The sequence below is a fragment of the Glycine soja genome, chromosome 10, assembly GCF_004193775.1.
Source record: "Glycine soja cultivar W05 chromosome 10, ASM419377v2, whole genome shotgun sequence".
In the NCBI taxonomy this organism is placed as follows: domain Eukaryota; kingdom Viridiplantae; phylum Streptophyta; class Magnoliopsida; order Fabales; family Fabaceae; genus Glycine; species Glycine soja.
The window spans coordinates 47,846,214-47,866,603 of NC_041011.1; the positions used below are offsets into that span (position 1 = coordinate 47,846,214).

General features: G+C 33.9%; 4 protein-coding genes across 7 annotated transcripts; 2 read left to right on the top strand and 2 right to left on the bottom strand.

Moving 5' to 3' along the window:
- Positions 1–1,147: 1,147 nt before the first annotated feature.
- Positions 1,148–2,449, top strand: LOC114371044 (histone-lysine N-methyltransferase SUVR3-like). The gene is made up of 2 exons (XM_028328444.1): positions 1,148–1,327; positions 1,484–2,449. Exons 1-2 carry the CDS (start codon positions 1,211–1,213, stop codon positions 1,796–1,798), a joined length of 432 nt encoding a protein of 143 aa, XP_028184245.1. The 5' UTR covers positions 1,148–1,210; the 3' UTR covers positions 1,799–2,449.
- A 2,132-nt stretch (positions 2,450–4,581) lies between these two features.
- LOC114370367 (60S ribosomal protein L36-3-like) lies at positions 4,582–6,051 on the top strand. Its single transcript, XM_028327686.1, has 4 exons — positions 4,582–4,707; positions 4,834–4,939; positions 5,469–5,668; positions 5,798–6,051. Exons 2-4 carry the CDS (start codon positions 4,838–4,840, stop codon positions 5,826–5,828), a joined length of 333 nt encoding a protein of 110 aa, XP_028183487.1. The 5' UTR covers positions 4,582–4,707; positions 4,834–4,837; the 3' UTR covers positions 5,829–6,051.
- Positions 6,052–6,372: 321 nt separating this feature from the next.
- On the bottom strand, positions 6,373–11,985 carry LOC114370366. 4 transcript variants are annotated; one of them, XM_028327682.1, is made up of 10 exons: positions 11,438–11,982; positions 10,931–11,017; positions 9,771–10,771; positions 9,472–9,560; positions 9,247–9,350; positions 9,043–9,145; positions 8,746–8,821; positions 8,487–8,601; positions 7,825–8,356; positions 6,373–7,062 (listed from the first exon to the last, which is right to left on the bottom strand). In XM_028327682.1, exons 1-10 carry the CDS (start codon positions 11,667–11,669, stop codon positions 6,576–6,578), a joined length of 2,826 nt encoding a protein of 941 aa, XP_028183483.1. In that variant the 5' UTR covers positions 11,670–11,982; the 3' UTR covers positions 6,373–6,575. The 4 variants fall into 4 exon arrangements, with proteins under 4 accessions (XP_028183483.1, XP_028183485.1, XP_028183484.1 ...); XM_028327684.1 differs by having other exon boundaries at positions 10,931–11,028; positions 11,438–11,551; XM_028327685.1 differs by having other exon boundaries at positions 6,902–7,075; positions 11,438–11,985.
- Positions 11,986–14,833: 2,848 nt separating this feature from the next.
- LOC114369782 (protein NLP6-like) lies at positions 14,834–19,664 on the bottom strand. The gene is made up of 5 exons (XM_028327038.1): positions 19,184–19,664; positions 17,898–18,469; positions 17,631–17,678; positions 16,578–17,511; positions 14,834–16,240 (listed from the first exon to the last, which is right to left on the bottom strand). The coding sequence occupies exons 1-5, from the start codon at positions 19,455–19,457 to the stop codon at positions 15,093–15,095; spliced, it is 2,976 nt and encodes a 991-aa protein (XP_028182839.1). The 5' UTR covers positions 19,458–19,664; the 3' UTR covers positions 14,834–15,092.
- Positions 19,665–20,390: the final 726 nt, after the last annotated feature.

The window sequence follows — 20,390 nt, forward strand, 5'->3', positions numbered from 1 at the left end:
TTTAAAAGTATCACATGTTAATTTGGTACCATAAATGTTTCAGTCAAAAAAACTTGGTACCATAAATATTACTGGATGTTATTTAAGATAATCACTTAACCCCTTAAAACACAAACATTTAATGAGTGTTACATAAAAGTAGAAATAAAAAACAATGATCAGAGATAAACAAAAGAATTTTTTTATAAGGGTTAAAATCAAAACTCGGTTATTTTACAACGAATAAAAGTATATTTAAATTTTAATTATTTTATGTTTTTCTTGAATATATCTTAATAGTAATATCTTTAATTTTTTATACTGCAGAAGATTCTAGTTTTAGATTAAAAAATAATTACTTTTACATATATAGAGAAAATGTTTTAAAATACTACGACGAAGTGATAATTTTCCGGAGTAATATTACGTCAATGTTTTAAAGTAATTATTTTTAATAGAAAATATGTTATATTGTAGGAGTAATATTTTTTGGTACTGGTCTATGAATTATTGAATAGGGTCAGCTGTAATTAAAAAAAAGTTATATTACTCATTTCATCTTTATGAAATATTTTTACCTAGTTTCTATAGGTGATTTTTTAGTTCCTATCGTTTACATTTTAATTTTTTTTTAGTCTTCATAATTTAAAAGTATTTTTTTTAGTTTTATAGTTTGTATTTCAATTCTCTTTTAGTCCCTATAATTTGAAAGTAATTTTTTTAGTCTATATAATTTGTATTTTAATTATCATTTAATTTTTATTAAAAAAATATATATAAAAATAATTAACTATAAATTAATTATAAATTGTCAATTATTTTTTTTATTACAAATTATTTTGGGACAAATTAGTTATAAATTATTTATTAATATTTTTGTAGTTAATTATAATTGATAATATTATTTTTTGATAATAAGAACTAAAAAAATGAAAATATAAAATATATAAATTAAAAAATCACTTTCAATTTAAGGAACTAAAAAATAATTAAAATATAAATTATAAAAACTAAAAAAATCTTACAAAGAGACTTAAAATGTAAATATAAATGATAAAGACGAAAAAATTACTAGAAACTAAAAAGGTATAAACACCTAATTTAACACAAAAAAAAAGAAAAGAATATGGTCCATTTACGGAGTAATAATTTTTGAACTCTTTTTAGGATAACGACGACGACGTTTTGATTCCATCCATCCCGAAAGACGCACGCACAGCAAGCAACGGTAATGACGAAGCGTTGGCGTTGCAACGCGAAAGAGGAGGAGGCTCTTCTGATCCAATGCGTGTTACCGTATCTAACCCCGTCAGAACTCGCCGACCTGCAAATCCCTCCACAAAGATTGGTAGAAACTACTTTCCACTCTTTGCTATGGTTAAGGGGATTGATTGTCACTTATAGTTTCTTGATTCTTTTTTGTTGTTTTTCTTATGCATGGTTGTTTTTAATCCCCCTATGCATGTGTGTAAGACTAAATGATGCTTTTTCTGTATGGTAAAAGGTGAACTCGCAGGGTGGCTTCTCTTCTGCTCTTTTGGTTGTGAGGGAACATCTTCCTTCTGGAAAGGCATGTCTGAGAACAGGAAATGTTGCACGGTTTGTAAATCATTCATGTGACGGTGGTAACTTGAGCACAAAGCTAGTTAGAAGTTCAGGATCTTTGTTCCCCCGCCTCTGCTTCTTTGCTTCAAAACATATCCAAGTAGATGACGAACTTACTTTTAGCTATGGAGAAATCAGGAAAAGGCCTAATGGGTTGCCATGCTTTTGCAACAGCCCTTCTTGCTTTGGAACCTCGCCCTCTCAAGACACTTGAGAGTTGAGATACATAGCTATTTTAAAGATGTATTCTGTGTTAATTGTCAAAGGAATCTTGATTTTGGGAAAGAGTAGTTAATTGGTCTTGAAGGGCATTGCAAATATCCTTGTCACAGGTGAGTTTTTAGTTAACACCACCAATATCTGTGTGTGGTGTGTAATGATTGCGTGATCACAACTAATTTATTTATCCTTATGAAAAGTAAAACTTGGCAGGATACGTGTTATCATTTCCTTAACATATTTTTCACCCATTTTCCTATGGCTCTGATTTGTGTTTCTCCTACCTCTTTTAGCCCCCCCTTTTTTTCTTCTAAGAATTCATCGTTCATTTCCAATTTCAATCAATCCACCCTCTTTCTCTCTTTTCACGTCTCCCTCTCTGGTCTGGTCTCTGGCAACTCCCGGATGGTCAACGTTGTCGCCGACCACCACAATGATCAAATGTCGTTCTTATTCTTTCTTTGTTCCTTTTTTTCTATATTTTTATTATTTGATTTTGTTGGGATTTTGGGTTTTACTTTTGATTTTTCAAGTAAAAGAATAATCTTGATAGGGTGGTTTTGGGCTACTTCACGGAACATTAACTCACGAATTGCGAATGTTGTTGTCCACCACCACAGTGAGATGAATCATTCTTCTTCTTTCTTTTTGTCCCTTTTTCTCTCTCTATCTTTTCATTATGATTTTGTTGTGATTTTGGGTTATATTTTCAATTTATCATGTAAAAGAATAACTTGATATGGTGGTTCTGAGCCTACTTGATTACGTGCAGCTTACAGTGGTAGGCACTTCCACCAAAGGGTAATATCAAGTCTCTGGCCATCTTCTTCATTCCAATAAGCCCCTTTCTTTGAAGTGGTTTTGAAATAAATAAAAAAAACAATAAGTGGAATATTTCAAGAAAATAGTTGAGATTAAAGAGGGAGAGCGAAGAGAGAAGAGTCATGTTTAATTATAGGATAGCTTGTCTAGAGTCGTAAAGGGGTTAGAGGGAGAAAAAGATGAAACTTTTGCAGAAAATGATAAGGGAGAGTGGTTAGGTGTGGAATCAAGGATGTTATTGGAAGAAGCAAGGTTAAGGCTTGCAATTGAGGTGGTGACAACGGTGGATAGGTACAAGGAGATGAGGGGAAGGAGACGATAGAAATGGAGAATAGTTTGATCAGTTTAACTAAGGAGAAAAGGGATGTCAATAACTTCCTTAGGATTTTGCTTTGTTGGAGATAGAAGCATTAGATAAGAGAATAAAATGATATAACCAAACTTTTTGCAGCTTGGATGGTTCATGATGGGGGTGGGAATAGTGAACAATCAACCGAGAGTTCTGGGGCTAAATCATATAACACTGAGTGTGAAGATAAAGTTACTAGTCTGGTAAGCTCTTTTATTTCTTATGATTGATGCAAACTATTATTCCTTTCATCCAAAAAAGTATCCTCTTGTCATGCAACAAAAGGACAAAAGGGGAGAAAAAATGACACAAATATAAAGGAATCATAACATTGCTTAAAGATAGTTAAGCTAGGCACTTAATTATTACAAATCTGTCATATTGTTAGGACAAAAATTGACTTTTTTTTTTGTTTCAATTTTTAAATAGTTACAAATAGGGAAGAAGAATGAAAAAAGTTGCAAATAGAATTGTCCTAAATGTTTTCCGTTGTTTTTTACATCTCTATATATGGTACCAATTATTAACGTGAAATTTATTCACGACAGTCTTTCTAGTAAAGAGTGAAGTAATTTTCTTAAGAACCCTAATTCACTTTCTCCCTCTTTCGTTACACTCTCTTTTGGAGTTAGGGTTTCTCCTTCAACCAGCATGGGGCAATAACTTTTGCTTCTGATATTCTTCTTAGGATTAACACACGGTTGATCCTCATTTTATGGGCTTAGGATGAAGCGATTAATAAGACCTTTTTTTTTTTTTTTTAATATTGTGAAGGTGTGAGTCTAGTTTTATACAATATAACGATAATAATAGTATGAGGGATTTAACATGAAATTAATATAAAGCAAAAAATAATAGTCAAACATTTTTATTTTTATTTTTTGTTAATGGAAAATTAAAGTCTACTTATTATAAACTATTTCAAGATTTTTTTCCCCATGTTATAGGAGTGAATGATCTAAAGAATACCGAATCCAATAAGAATGCATGTCAATGGCGGAGAAAAGAAAGATTGTACGACTGCAAGAGATTTAATTGAGTGAAAATCCACAATTCAAGTAATATGAAAAATAAAAAATAGGAATTAAAGGTTATACTAGCCACTAGGCTAGAATATAATTAAGGAGGAGTTGACATGCACATGAGTTGATGACTTGATGTGGTAAAACTAAAACATTTTTCATAATGAAATAATAGATGTATGTACTTTTTCTTAGTGTATTTTTTTTTGTAAAATTTAATATTTGTTGTATTCTTTATCCTATAATTTAAATATTAATATTTTTTATCCATAAAAATTAATCACAATATATGGAGATTTATAATTTTTTTGCAGGAAAAAATGTATAATATTTTTTTGTGGTATATTTATGTACCGACAAGATATAAATATTCACCAAAATTTAATCAATTATCACTTATAATTATAATGAAAATAAAAGTTACAAATAATATATATATATATATATATATATATATATATATATATATATATATATATATAGACAATTTTTGTCTAATCACTTATCACTTATAATATAACTGTACATTTTTTTTTCTTCTAATATTGTTTTTGTTGTTTTTACAACTCTACTTTAAGTTCGGCCCAATTGAAGTTGGATTCGCGACCCGACTTGAGTCTCTAATAAAAAGGGTATCAGCTTCTTCAAAAACCCTAATTGCTATTCTCTCTCTTTCACAGCACACTCCTCCCAGGGTTTCTCCACCAAGAGGTAATAATGGCTTCTTCTGTTCCTTGCTTGCTTTAATGCTAAATTGCAAATCATTGTTCAACGTTAACTAGTTATTGCATAAACCATAAACGAAACGTTTCTGAAGCGTGTTTGTTTCTGGGACAGGGAAATGGCTCCCAAACCGCCTAGTACGGGTCTGTTTGTTGGACTGAACAAGGGACATGTCGTCACCAAGAAGGAATTGCCCCCACGCCCCTCGGATCGTAAGGGGGTAAGTTTTTTCAATTGTAATGAGTCAGTTTTTTTCTATTTGCACTTCTTTTTTATATTGTAAGTTGCTATTTGTGTTTTATAATTTTCCGTTCCTTCTATTGTATGTATTAGGTTTCTGATTAAGTATAGTAGTTTTCTTATACAAGTGTAACTCATGTTTTTTTATGACAATTACTTTGCCTATTCATTAGAAGAATTGCAATATAGAAGCTTTCAGTTCTTACTACAGGTGTTCTTTGTGGGGAGCACTAAGATTTTGAACTCGTATTTGCGCCAATTTTTATTTCCAAACTGATCTCAATCTTTGGAGACCTATTTTCCCTTCCTTTTATCAATGCATTCACTCTGAATAAAATGTGTTCTTGGTTGTGAAAATTGGACTATTTATCATGTTAGAAGTGTATTGATGGATCATTCTTAAATTGTTTTAAATTATGATGCTGTATTGGATAAAAATAATTAAGACATACAGAGATTTTGTTTTTATATCTTATATGTGGTCCTAAAATTATATTGATTCAAAACAGAAAACAAGCAAGAGGGTGCACTTTGTGAGGAACCTCATAAGAGAGGTTGCTGGTTTTGCACCCTATGAAAAGCGTATAACTGAGTTGCTGAAGGTTGGGAAGGATAAGAGGGCACTTAAGGTTGCAAAGAGAAAGCTTGGAACCCACAAACGTGCAAAGAAGAAGCGTGAGGAAATGTCCAATGTTCTTAGGAAGATGAGGTTGGTCTATGTTCTTTGTTAATATTATTATGCATACAATATAATTTATAAATCTGATTGGCATTCTTGAATGGTAATTTCTTATTGGTAGTGGCTATTACTTATGATATTTTTTTCCATTGTATGCAGGGCTGGTGGGGCTGGAGACAAGAAGAAATAAGTCTTATTTACTCTTTTCTAGTTTCACTAGATGGACCTGTGTATTGATGGACGAACTTTCATATTTTTGCTTTGGATCAATTAGTTTACTTCAACATTTTGTTTGAGAAATGTGTTTTGCTTAACTGAGACATGATTTATGGAAGAAGCTAGATTGGATTATTTTCTGTTTTACTAGAAATGAGAGTTATAATCCTTATTCAAGTGAACATCGCATTTTATTAGTTGCCTGAGGGTTATATTGCAAGCTGTGATGCTTTGCATGCCTTTTATTGGTTAAAACCAAATGACTCTATTTGTGATAAGTAATATTATTCTTTTTGTGACAAGTAAATGAGCATTCTAATTTGACTCTCGTAATGCTTCATGAACGTTGTAGATTGGATATTTCAAGACCTAACGATTTAATATTAGACGCAAGTTTTTATTTCCGAATAGTGCGGCATTTTATTTCTGCATCTGCATATTTCATTATGTGGAATTGTAGGTTATGAATTACACCGATGACCACTCCTTGACAGCAGTTATTTGGTTACAAAATGATAAGCTTCAAGGCAGTCTTCAATTGTTCCCTGGGTTTATTTCTTAACATAAAGGAGATGAACAACAAATATGATCGACCCATAAAGATTGAAGTTAAATTACAACTGGTTGTTAGTCCACCTCCACAAATTATACAAAAATTGATTTGATTTACATCATACATTCCAAAATTCGCTGAACAAGGCAACGCACAAAAAAATGGAGATCAGGGCTTGAACTTTTGAGTGAGCTTCTCAACTCCTTCTCTACAATCACCTGCAACTCGCTTTGCCTCTTCTTTGATAGTAAATCCAAATTCAAGAGCACTTTGCTGCACCTCATGAGCTGACTTGCCTGCCTTTGAGATGGCAGATTGTTTCAATTCTTCAGCTTGTTTTCCAGTTTTGCATGCCCATTCTCTCAATCTTGATACAAATTGGGAAATTATGTGGATAATCTTGTCAATCATATCTCTGGCTCTTCCTCCCACCTCTACTGCCATTTTTTTTAGCTTGTCCAGTAGGTTTTCAGCCCTGTCAACCGTGTCTTGAACCGATAACTGCTCCTCAGTATTGAGCAATGTAACTCCAGCAAGGTCCTCATGGAAGTCATCAACTGCCGCTTTGCTTTCATTCCTCTCCCAACTATCTCTAGCCCTCTCCAAGGCCAATGTATGTTCGCTTACTCGTTTGGCCTCATCCTCTGCCCATGCCCTGAAACCAAACACTTGGGTTGTAATGACGAATAAGCGAGTGTAATTTTATGACAGGACTATACAAGAAACAAAATGAGTGCTTCTGAACTGTTTTGTTTAACTGTGATAACAAATAACAAACTATGTCAAACATATTAGCCTACTAGAATATCTATTATGCCAAAATAGCAATGTATTTGTCAAATAAAAAATTATCAGTCCCACTGATTTTATGGTATTGAAGAATAATAGTGGTGTGATTGATTTTGGCCATTAACATCAATTAATAACTGCAATTCATATTTCATGAAACACTTGTATTTAAGAACCATGTTTGAGGTAGTACATGTAACTCGGTCAATGTAAAGTAAACAGTTTTTTTTAGAGCAAAATATACCAAAAGTAAGAATTCAGTTACGAGAAAATAAACTACTTTAAACCCTTAGTGCATAACCATTAAATTATTTAGTTATAAGGAATTTGTGAGGATAAAAATGTAGAAAATCTCCAAATAGAAGTAGAAACAAGAAAATATTTTGACAAGGTAGAAAGCATCAAATCAAGAAACATAAATGGATCCCAATTAATATAGCTGGAAATATGGATGCACATATGAAATGACTAATTACATATGAATATAGACTACAAACAGTAAAATGTGAAGAAAAAAAATCTGCCAGTCCTTCCCACAATTACTTCATGCTTTTACCATTTTCAATAAAACCAGAACTTAAAGATCATAAAACAAATTTAGTTGCTTTATGAAGTTTTATAATTTTACCTGGCCATTGACAAGGCTTTTCGTTCAACCTCTAGCTCATACTGTAATTGTGTAATTTCCTTGTTTTGAACTTCTGCTAGCTCCCGAAGCTTACTAATCCTGTCTTTTTCATAAGCTATTTCTACCTTGTCACTAATAAGGTTTTGTAGTTGATCTTCCACCTCATGCTTTAACCTAGAAAAAACATTCCTTTCTGATTCAATAGCAGCTCGTTCCTCTATCAAGGAAATTCTCTCCTCTTCTCTCTCAGCCCTCAACCTTTCTAACTCGCATCTTGCCTCTTCAGCCATTCTTTCAACAGCATTGATCTTTTCTCTCTCTATGGAAAGCTTCTGTTCCAAACTTGCATTGATATCCTTCTCAACTTGAGCTACTAAGGCACTATGAGAAGCAACAGCATTTTCATCCATAGATTCTGACTCAAAGCATGCAAGCTCTTCATTAACTATGTCAAAAGCATCTCCAGCAGCAAGGGCTATGGCTGCTTGGGCCTTTGTAACTGGTTTATGTGGCTGGAATAACCGTGTATAACCTTAACTCCCCAAAAAAAGAAGAAGAAAAAACAGTTAAAATCAAATGCGGATAAGAAATGAAAGAATAACACAAGTTCACAGCAATGCAGGTATGCATTTTCAAAGACTTAAAAAGATAATATGACTTGCCAAATGCAAGAGCTATTATTCCATGCTCCCCAGCAGATACATCAGCTACAAGTTCAGGGCATGCATCAGAGTGTATCTTATCAGTGTCTATAAAACCAGAAAGTTGGCACAGCATCTGCCCATCGATCATCATATTTGAAGCAAACAAATTGCTTAGTTACAGTACAACTAGAAAAACACAAATAGCTAAAGTACATCACTTCTCTCTCTCAAAAAAAGAAGCTAAAGTACATCAGATCAAGCAACAATTTTAAAAAACCTTTCTATCTGCTTCTGGAAGCTGTCTTTTCTCTAGGTCAATCTTCCAAGTAACAAGATCCTGACGTGATAAAGGGCTGCAAGAAATGAATATAGGAGAGTAGGGAAATCACAATCATAGCCTATGCTATACAAAGTTACAAGATGAAAAGAAAGGAGGATACCATGTGAAATTGTGAATAATTTAAAAAAAGGGAGAACTCCAATAATGTTGAATAATAACTGTGTTGCCCCAGTGGAAGACGTAAAGACAGTAACCACAAATCAGATATCCAATTCCAAATTAAGTAAAGCATACCTTTCAGGGGAGAAGTAAAATGGGCCATAGTCTTCATTTGTGGACAACGGTCTATCATAACATCTTGAAAGCCTGCTTTCGATAAGTCCAGCTTCTGCCAGGCCTGTAATATCCATATTCTTTAGACATGATATGCTAGAAGAAAGTCATACATACTGACAAGCTGTAGTATTAAAACACAAACTTCAAATATCCTACTCTGACCTTGAATGAAAGAAAAATCAGGGTCCTCAGGGGTGATATCATCAAATGCAAGCTCAGTAACACTGTCTACGAACATGGCAGGATATACCTTTGAGATAGTTTTCCTAAAAAGGTAATCAGAAAGGCACACATATCACCACATATTACAATAATAGAAAATAGCCAACCTTTTTTATATATTGTTATTTCACATAATAGTGATAGAAAGAAGAAATAAACAACTACCTTGATAGAGCACTACTAGCAGACACTAACCATCGAGCATACTCACGGCGTGTGCATAAATCACTGGGCTGAACATCAGGTTCAATGACCTGATTATGTAGCAAATTTTCAGGTGAGCAGTAGACATTTTATATTAATGATCAGACCAACTGGAATATTTTACTGTGAAAAAATCCAAACTATATCTATGATGTCAAGTCCATCTTTTATAAGTTCTTCAATGTGCAGTCATTTTGCATCACAAAAATAATGTTTGACCCACTATCCCTTTAAAAATAAGAATAAGAACAAAGAAATACCTTTAGAGTTTGCAAAGCAGCTAATGCTTGTCCCTGAACTTGATCGACAGCAGCAGGAACCAAAACCTTTCCAGGAAGCACCTGTACAACTGAAGAAACTGCTGATGGGGCAGGAATACCAGGAGCAGAGTAAAAAGCACCAAAGTTTGAAGTTTCAGATCTACATATATCAACCTCATTATTATCATTTTTAACCTGCTCGTCTAAAAATGCATCGATTGATGAAACAAATGATTTTGTAAACAGGTCATTTTCTGAAAAGCTCTGCTCTGCCAAGGATGACTGGTGTAAGACCTGTGGCATGTTGTTCAGGTCAAGATTTTCTTTGGTTGAAACTGATTGAGCACTCTCTTCCCAATCTTCAGGAATAACCGCAGGAAATGAAGTTGTTTTATTTGACTGAGTACTAACAGCAATATTGACAAGTACAGTTTCATTATCGGCTACAATACCAGAACTTCTATTGCCACTTGAATCAGTAATTTCATCCTGCTCCTCACTTATAACAGGTAGGGGTTCAGCATCAAAGTTGGACACTTTTTTTGGTTCAACAAAGGATGGGTTCTCCTTAAGTTCAGTAATAGAGTTTTGTGAATCTACAGCAGTGCTGCTATCAAAAGAATCAACAGGATTTTCAGATTCTGAACCATTAAGCACCATTGCACCCTCAGGGAGAACTGACTCCTCATCAGCAGCTGATTCAATCTGTAATTCTTCTTGAACAGATATGTGCTTCATGGCATCAGAATCATTGTCCTTGTTATGAATATCGTATACCAACTGAGATCCTGCATTGGAATCATCAATGATCCTATGGGAATTGGGAATCTTATCATACTCAGTAGATGAACAATCCCTGGATACATCTATCCGACCTTCCACATTACCATTTCCTTGCTCCTCCATTGTTCCAGAATTTACTTGCTCTATTTTGTCATTACAATCATCAGAAGACAAAAGCACTTCCTGTTCCTGATGTGTAGTCAGAGGCTTCATTTGTCCTGCACAAAGTCAAATACGATCCAACAGAGAAGGTACAATTTTAAGCATGCATAAGTTTAGTTGGCTCACCCAGACAGACAAATTCCCTCACGACAAGAAAACTTAATGGTTAATGCACGACAGAAGCGGAAGCAAAAAAAAAAATAAAAATCACATACTGGCACTGTTTCGTCTGCTGACAAACAAGGCAGCAAAAGCAAGCCCTGAAAGAAGAAGAATTCCAGCCACTCCCACTCCCACAACTCCTGAAAACAAGCTACTTCAAAAGTGTCAACTGTCAAGTAGTGCGAATTTACTAACACCAACAAAATGTTAATAAAATATTTTTTTCAGTAACTCTCCAATTGTATGTCAAAATGCCAACCTCACAAATTAACACTAACATATGATTCCAAGAAGCAGGTGCCTTCTAGTACAAGGCAAACAAATGATTCAAAAACCAACTCCACTAAGAGCAACCAAACATTTCACATGCAGCTACAAGCACATCAATTTTCCAAAATTTCAATGATTACCATACTCAATGATAACTTATTAATTAAGCAAAAATAAAAGTGGGAGACATAATTTTATAATTAGTAGTGTTAGCTTAGAATCGTTGACCTTGATCGAAAAGAGACAATAATAGAAAGAACTCAAAATTAAAGAATCTCCCTCAGTCTCACCCCCATTATTTGATTTGTTCTTCTTAACCTCCGAATTGGGCGATCCATCCGACCCAACCCGAATGAGAACGTTGTCCGACCCATTTTCGTTGTTTGCGACGCAGAAAAGGCGAATCCGACGACGATCGAAGTGAGGGAAGCGCGAGTGAAGAAGGATTGGGAATTTGGTGGAATTGGAGGGACTGAAAGCTAATCGAATTTGGAGAGAGTTGGGGGCAGTGATCGACGCCATCCAAGATTGATATCACCTTTGCACTAACTACACTAATGTCTCTCTCTCTCCTAGATAAGATGATGAATGTTGGTGTTTAATTTTGAGCTGTGCCAAAGCCAAACACTCATAAAGATCGATGATGAACCAAAGTGGTGGCACTCAAGAGTACGTACACTCAAGGATGATAGTTTACGTAGACTCCAGTTTGATAAACTCTTCGTAGACTCAGTTCATGCGTAGACTCACTGTTCTCTCTACTAAAAACATTGAAATTTGTTTCGAAACTGAACAAATTGGAATTTGTTTCCAAGGAAAGGAAAAAACATCCCCAATGGAACTTGGTCTGGTTATTATTATTTAACAATCTTATCACCACTTTACTAATTGCATGTAAACTTTTAGTTATGTTTTTTACCCCCTAAGTCAGCGCATTTTCATTTTTGGTTTTATTTTTCTAATTTTAATTTCTATAAATTTGTGTTTTTTTTAATTTTAATCTTTGTAAAATACTTGATTCATTTTTAATTCTTATAAGTTTGCATTTTTCAATTTTGATCCCTATAAACGCAAACTTATGAGACTATAAAAGAAAAAATATATTAAAGGAACTAAAATTGAAAAAAATACAAATATATAAAAATTAAAAATAAGCAATTTTTTTAGGAACCAATAATAAAAAGACATTAACTTCCCTAGATCAAAAATATATTTAAATCGTTTAATGTAAATTTTAAGACCCAATAATTTATGAGTTTAATGATTATATATGCATGTGTTAAACAGTCTTACAATATCATTCAATCACAAACATTTGAGTTATCTTAAAATAATTATTTGAAGAGGCAACCAATTTATCCTACATGATAGAATGTGATTGGATGTGTGTAAAAAAATTTAGACTATCAATATATAATCTTTTTTCTCGTAATTTATATAGAACATTTTATGTTTTTATCTCTTTCTATCTTTATTATTTTATTTATGTTATCTTAATATATACTATTGTGTTTTAAATTGTTAAGAAATGTGTAGAAGAATATTGAATAAAAAATCTATGCACTAATAATAGAGTAGAAAAAGATATTTAAATGAAAAGTATTAAAAAAAGTCGTTTTATAAGAACTAAATTATTTAATTAACAGTTATCTAAGAAAATATTCAATTAAAATAGAATAAAATAATGAAATGAAACCTGTTTTATAAAAAAATACCATATAGAAAAATATTTATATTTTTTCTAAATCGTCATCAAATTAATTAAAATGGAAGAATATAAAAGAACTGGAATGAGTATAATTAATAAAAGAGAAGTTAATGCTATTTAAAGTTTGGAAATGACAAATAAATAAAAGAAAAAAATTGACCATTAAAAGGAACGAAAGGAGTATTTAATTCACGTAAAATTTATAACCTATATTGTTATCTTGCAACTCCTCTAGTAAACAGAGGTGCACATACCCACTGTTACTGTTCCATTAAAAATGAATGTTGAAGATGTATTATGGTAATGACATAACTCATTTTTATGGGAATTCTAGAATTGATTATTCGTGCATATCTGACATGGAATTGATCCTCTCTACAATTGGGAGAGAAAAAGATATCAATTGTTTTTTTTTTAAAAAAAGAAAATTATAAAGCTGATTTTGTTTTTCTTTCACCTTTTTCCATAGTATGCTACTCTTAAACAACTTAATAGGCTGGTATCTACACTTTTCGAATATAGCAGTAAATCATTTCCAGCATATGAGTGATACGGTTAAGTCCTTTCCATAAAGTGATGTCCTACGAACTCGAACCTTTGCTCACCTGTCACAATGCAATTGTGCACCCAACCCCATGCGTGTGATACTAGGATTGGTTTTAAAAGTTTTTTAACCATTTTCATAATAGAGCAACTGTGGGTTCATTTTCAAATCAATTAATTCATGAAAAAGGTGAAACTATATGCTTCCTAGATTGTCTCGGTCAGTAATGTGATTGTTGCATATCTTTTTTGGTCTAGATCATATCTTTCTTTAAAGATAATTTTATTTAAATTGGATAGAATTATTATGAACAATAAAATTCTCTCTAAGTATCCACGTGCTTGATGATTAATTGTTGCAGATCTTAACTTGCTCAGAGGTTATTTGTGTAAATGAAATATATCCTATCAATTTTATTATGATTTCCAAACTTTACCCAGGCTAACCTTCTCAGTTCTCTGATATTCAAAATTATAATCATCTCCGGGAGACATTATGAACGATTGAATAATTTTGTGGTCAATCCTACTTACTATATAAGTTCATTTACCAAATTCATTTCCTAGACATGTTTATATGATAATCAAATAACTAAAATAGTAACTTGATAAACACGTCTATAAGCTGGTGAGATGAAGTTATTTTGCAAATACCTCTTTTATTTTAGTTAAATTAACTTATAAACTACTCAAACAAATTATCAACAGAGCAAATAACTGTTAAATTCAGTCTTTGTCTCTTGATTCTTAAAGAACAAAAGATGTTACTTGAGTACTTGTCAATGTGACTTTTACTAGTACTAGGAATTTGAAACGAACTTTCTTTAGGCTCCTTAGTGCAGCCAACTGTTCTATACAATGCTTTGCACAATCAACCTTAGAGAAGACAACAGGACAAGGATTCAACGTTAGCTACATTTTAAATCAAGAAACCGTACCATTATGACAGAACTAAGATGTTTCCCCTCGAGAAAACTAAAATCTTTTCACATTCACCGAACGAAGACAAGTCAACATGACAAGAAGAAAACAACAAAAGATAATGAAATCAAAAAGAAGATGTGGAGCATAACAATCGGGACCCTCTGCTTCTGTTCACTAGCGATAAGGCATTGACTATTCCAGAAACGAAGCATTGATGATTGCTGTCTTTTATAATGAAATATTATAATTTTCTTAGTGGATGGCAAATTTAACTTTTCATTTATCATGCACTACTCGTGTGACAGTTAAGGCAACACACAGAAGAGTGTTACTTTTGAGGCAACATAAAGTGGGACAACACCAAAGATGCAACTGCTTGGCGCTGTTTAGCCATTATAAGCCAAACCATGGCTTCACTGAAAGCACATTTGACACTGCATTTCTTCTTGAGCAATCACATGTTTTTGCAACAAAAATAATTTTCCCTTCATCCAAGATATGAACCGAACAGTTATAAATTTGAATGTCAACATGATTTTATTTTAAAAGCTGACCACATTATGTGTCACCAAAGAATCCTCATGATGAATCAGGAACTTACTTTTGAGTGATACCAAAGATTCAAACTCCTTTTATCTGATCTCAACTTCTCAAGTTTCTTACAATTAGAGCAGATCATAACCAAAACCTATTTTCTTTTTCCTATTGTCCTAAACACCACAAGAACCTACATAATTAGAGTACAGACTCAACCTATATACAGCCACTTCTCACTCCCCCGAGCTCTCACATGAGCTTCCAAGATTGGAAGTTATGTCATGCACCAAAACCCTGATTATGTTACTTCCTGATGATCTTGAAACATCCATGCACTCCTGTAGGTCTGCATCACAGGCTATCAAAACCCATTCGTGATCATCATCCAGGTATTTGATATCAAATGTACCCACCTCTAGCTTCAATCTTTTGGCAATTTCTTCTTTCAGTTCAACAATGCCACAGGTCAATGAGACTCGAAATCTAATGATATCTTCTCTGTATGTTGCCTTGATTGTCACCGTCTTCATTTCTTTCATAGCTGCAAAAGGTGTCACTGCTTTATTAGGAGTACCCATGCTTAGCTTAGGAGACAAATCAGGACCTGGAAGATTAGTCCCACAAGCTTCTGGAATCATATCCTCCAAAATGACCTCGGCTACTAAAGGACACAAATTTCTTAAGTCTTTGGAACTACCAGCATCCTCTATTAGCATCCCTCCAAATGGCTCTTGAAGTTCTACGGCCACAAAGTCAGGCATAGGGTAAGCAGTTGGCCGGCTTGGCGTATTAATAGTTGGCTGCAGTGTTGACTCAGGTGATCTCTTTATCCCAGCACATTGATCATTGTTGGAAGTAATGAATATATCCTTTACAGGAGAACTTTCGTTTGGGGGACTGTCATGGCATGAACCATGAGAAGTAGGATTTGTGCTATCCTCACTTGAGCCATTCCTAGTTCTAGTCCTTTTTGGTTCTCTCCCAACCTCTCGAGTGTACCCACCTTTATCATTAATTACTTTCTCAAGATTCTGTGTCCTTCCTCCCAGCAATTGATCTTCCATTCCAGCCTGTCTGTTTGCTTCTAATGCTTTGGAGGCATTCAATTCATTCTCTTTCACCTGAGGCTCTGATGGCTTAATGCTTAATGAGGCTGACTGGCTGAACTTGTTTGGAGTAGAAGGCTCAGGAAAGGAACCAACAGCAATGGGAAGTGGACTTTTGCTAAGAGAATTCAAACCAAATGCTCCTTCAGCACCTTGGACAGATTCTATAACACGCTTGAGCTTCGACAGGGAACGGTTAACCTTGTTGATCTTTCGAGATGGCCAACGGGATATCCCATGCTGCCTGCAGATGCGCTTCATTGTGGTAGGGCAAACTGTACAGCAAAAATATATCTAAGAACAGCATGTTTGAAACACTACTTACTTTCCTTTTTCTGTTTAGATAAAAGAGCTGCTACTACTAGGGGGAAAGAAAAACATTTTTGCTTTTTGCATATTTTAGTTGCATAGTATATTTTTTAATAATTAAAAAAATCTCCAGATACCAGCAGATTCATAGAGATAAAATTTATTGTGGTAGAGAAAACATTTGTATTCATGGAAAAAATAAATATTATTCTTAGGTAAATATTTGTTTCCACATAGCAGCATGTTCATAAAGATAACAAACAAAACTATTGCTTATAAATATATTTTAGAGTATGAACATACCACCAAGGCTCTTTGCAGCATCTTTTAGACTCCCAGCAAAATAACGTTGCAAGACTTCAAGACTGATTGATTTCTCAGTTTTTCCACGTTTCCTCTCTAAGGGTTTCTTTATGTTTTTAGTCTCTATGGAGGGCATATGATCAATTCCGTCTGCATTTTTACCAAGACTCCTTCCATCATTCATGTCGTTACAGTACATCAATATTTGTTGTTCTGATGGATCCTGTGGCACTTCCTCCCCCATGTTTGGTGAGGTATCAAGTCTAGGTGGTGATTTAATAGATGGTGTAATTGGAATAGATTCATGCCTCGTATGAACTCTTTCAATTGTTGCTTCAATAATTTCAATTGAACCATCCTCAAGTTCAACACCAGAAGCAATCTTGAGACTCTGGAAATGCTGTTTCATTATTGCCAATATGGATCCCAACAAAGTCTTTTGTTCATGAAAGTCTGTGATTCTAGGAGGCAGAAAAAACTCTAATACATAATCATCATTTCCTGTATGAGAGCTTCGTAAGCATATTGTAAAACAGCTTGTTAACCCAAACATGAGAGCATAATGAACTAAGGGGTAATCAGTTTTGCAGAATTGGGTAATGTTTGAACAGAAGCACATGCTGTGGGACAAAAAAGCCCTCCCAGCAACCCCTTGGCCTTGTTGTAAGTGATGCTCAACACAGGCCTCCCGAAAACCCCATAAATGAGCATCTATAATATAGAATGCTATGTCAGTTGTAGACATGCAAACTTTCCCCATGCAGCTACCATCAAAACTAGAGCAACTTTTTTTTACACCACCACCTTGGGCCAAAACACTTCGATGCTTGCAGGGAATCCATGTCTGGGCCAGAGGTAAATTAAGAGTTTCACATACCACTGTCAATATCTCCAAGATCTCTGATAATGCATTCTGACGACCTTCATTACAAATCTGGTTTAAAAGCATTGTCAAGTTTTATCTGTGAGAATAGAAGGTTAAGATGAAGAATAACAGCAATATAACCTAGATATAACAGATAGGGATGCATCATATATGATGGTTAAAATCACCTGAGTGTATGGATGGTCCAAAATTTCCGAACTCCTCAAATTTACTGTCTGCAAGGAAACTGACAGCAGGTGATTGTTGAATCTAAATATGGTTGTAATCATATAAAATTTCTAACAAGCTGGTACTATAGTTAAATAATCCCATGGGAATTATCCTTGTGAAATTCAATCTTGATATACTAAAAATTGAAACATCACATGATATTTGACAAACATGAAAAAACCATAACACATGGGTATAATTAGCAAAGTTAAGAGAAACCCAACCTCAAGGGCTTTGCAGATTTTATCAACCTCAGGAGCATAATTAATCTTCGGTGAAGTCATTATCAACTCCAGTACACCAACACATGACTGGATTGAAGGTTCAAACACAGGCAAAGCCAAGGTTCCACGAACATTGTAATGTTGAGCATGATCTCGGCGTGGATACTCTTTACTAGAATAATACTGAACATTTGGAGTCCATTCTGGTAATTTCTGCTGAAAAACCCGACCAGGGAGTCCCAAAGATCCATCATTCTCCCCATCCACAGAAAACATGTACATCAGAGAGACTGTTCTATACTGATGGAGCCCATTACTATGCGGATCAAGAACAAAGGGTTGACCTGAAGTTGTAAGCACATACCGATTACCATTCCGTACTGGTGCCCAAACCTGAGCTAGAACATTCAGTTCAGTCAACTCTTTGAAGTAACGAAGCGCTTGTGTCATCCTTTCCTTGATTACACAATAACCATCCAAATTTTCCACTGGTGGCATAGGCACAAGTGGTGGCAAATTTTTTTTGTTGTCATCATTCTCCACTGGCTTTTCAGCTATTGAATTTGAATCGCCTGAAAACAGTAGCTTCAGTTAGAAGAAATGTAGCTCCCGGCAGAAACAACAAAAAACACATATTTAGCACCAGATATGGCACTGGAGTAGACTATGAAAACTTCACAGTTATGGTAATAACACATTTGAGCTCAACATGACAATATATCTACAACCTCCAAACCTTATAAATACTCCAAAAATCATATGAAAAAATGTAGCACAGAAAGGCAAAGGTAAAATCCCAAGGAAACATTACAGGCAAAACTCTGGCCTGTAAACATTAGCTTCCTTGAACAATACTGAAGGGAGTACAAACATGTGAAACCGAAGTTTCAGCTGTGGAGTTTATAAGAGACAGATAGAAGAAATCCAACTCCAATCCCATAAATTCCATCCGTATATCACTTATGCCTTGTATCAAGTTCCTCAACAGCCACATAGAGCCTCAAACACGGTAATTGTCTATTAAAATTTCTTTTTTAAAAAAAACTATTGTTTTTTTTTTCTTTCAGGTTTCATAAAATTCAAGCTAAAATAGGCAAAAGAAAACTCATAATACGAAAAGAACATACACCACGGAAACTAATCCCCCACCATATTACATTTGTAAATCAACAAAACCAAATTCAGCAGCATCTATCCAAGTTACATTCAAAAGGGTATCACCAAGTTCAAACGAAGAATGAAAATTCCAAAACTTTAGGCAAAAGAAAACCAATCTGAAAACATACAAGAGAAGATCTTGTGGCAATCAGAGAAGGCAGAAGCAGGAAGCTTGGGGTCTTCTCCATCAGAGAAAGCCCAAAGAGGAGAGTAAGGTTGGTCAGAGGAAGTGGAGAACAAGAAAGGTGACATGGGGTTTGAGCCAAAGGCCATGTGATCCAAAGGCCATGAAGTTTCTAAGTCCAGATCGAAGTCCATGGTGGTGCAGCCACCACCACCTTCCTCTGCTGGCTTTGACCTGGGAACATAGTCTTGGTTATTTTCTTCCTCAGGTTCTGACATTTTCTTCTCACAAATGCTAAAGGCTTTGTGGTAAAGATTAGAACTTTTTGAAGAGAAGTTTGAGGAGGACAGCGTAGAATAGATGATGATGATGGGTAAAACTCTGGAGAAGAATGCATAGCATAGATAGAGATTGTGATTCCATGTGAAATTTTTCACAACTCTCCCACTTGCAAGTTGCGACAAAGTGTCAATAAAATACTCAATAAAATAAAATTGAAAGGGGGAAAAGAAAAAAAATCTTGTTGTGGCACCAACTACCAAAAGAAGGGGCACTTGCACCTGTCTCTGTCTTTTCCCTTTTTATCCATTTTTGTAAGATTTTCAAAGTTCAACTACAGAACGATAATAATGTTCTTCTTGACAATTTTTTTTTATATGTTTCTTTGTTCATTTTATCTGAATTATAACTTGCAGTAGTGGAAGCCTATTAGTTACTCCATTATATCTAAGATTTTGAGACGAATTAAGAAATATAATCAATATTTTAAATTTTATAAAATTTATCATGTAATTTTCTAATAAAATTTTCATATTAATTAGACTATCTGTCATCAATATTTATTTTTTATCTTCTCACTTCACAATAAATGACGAAGGATATAAGAAAAAATATTTAATACTTTATTGATATTGTATGATGACAATTAAAATGAAAACAACTTTTTTTTTAGTAAAATGTCAAATAAAAGGGAATATTCTTTGTCATCACTAACAAAAGGGACTAAAAGCATGGATGAAAAAAATCCGTAGGAATTATTAATAATCAAACTTATTTTTAGGAAATATATATTTTAACTATTATTTAATAATTAATTATTATTATATCAATTGATGTTTGGATAAACTCTTAATTAACGAGTTGCATCTAAAAGTATCTCTAAGATTAAGATAAAACAAATTGGATGATTGAACCAAATAAGAGAATTTATC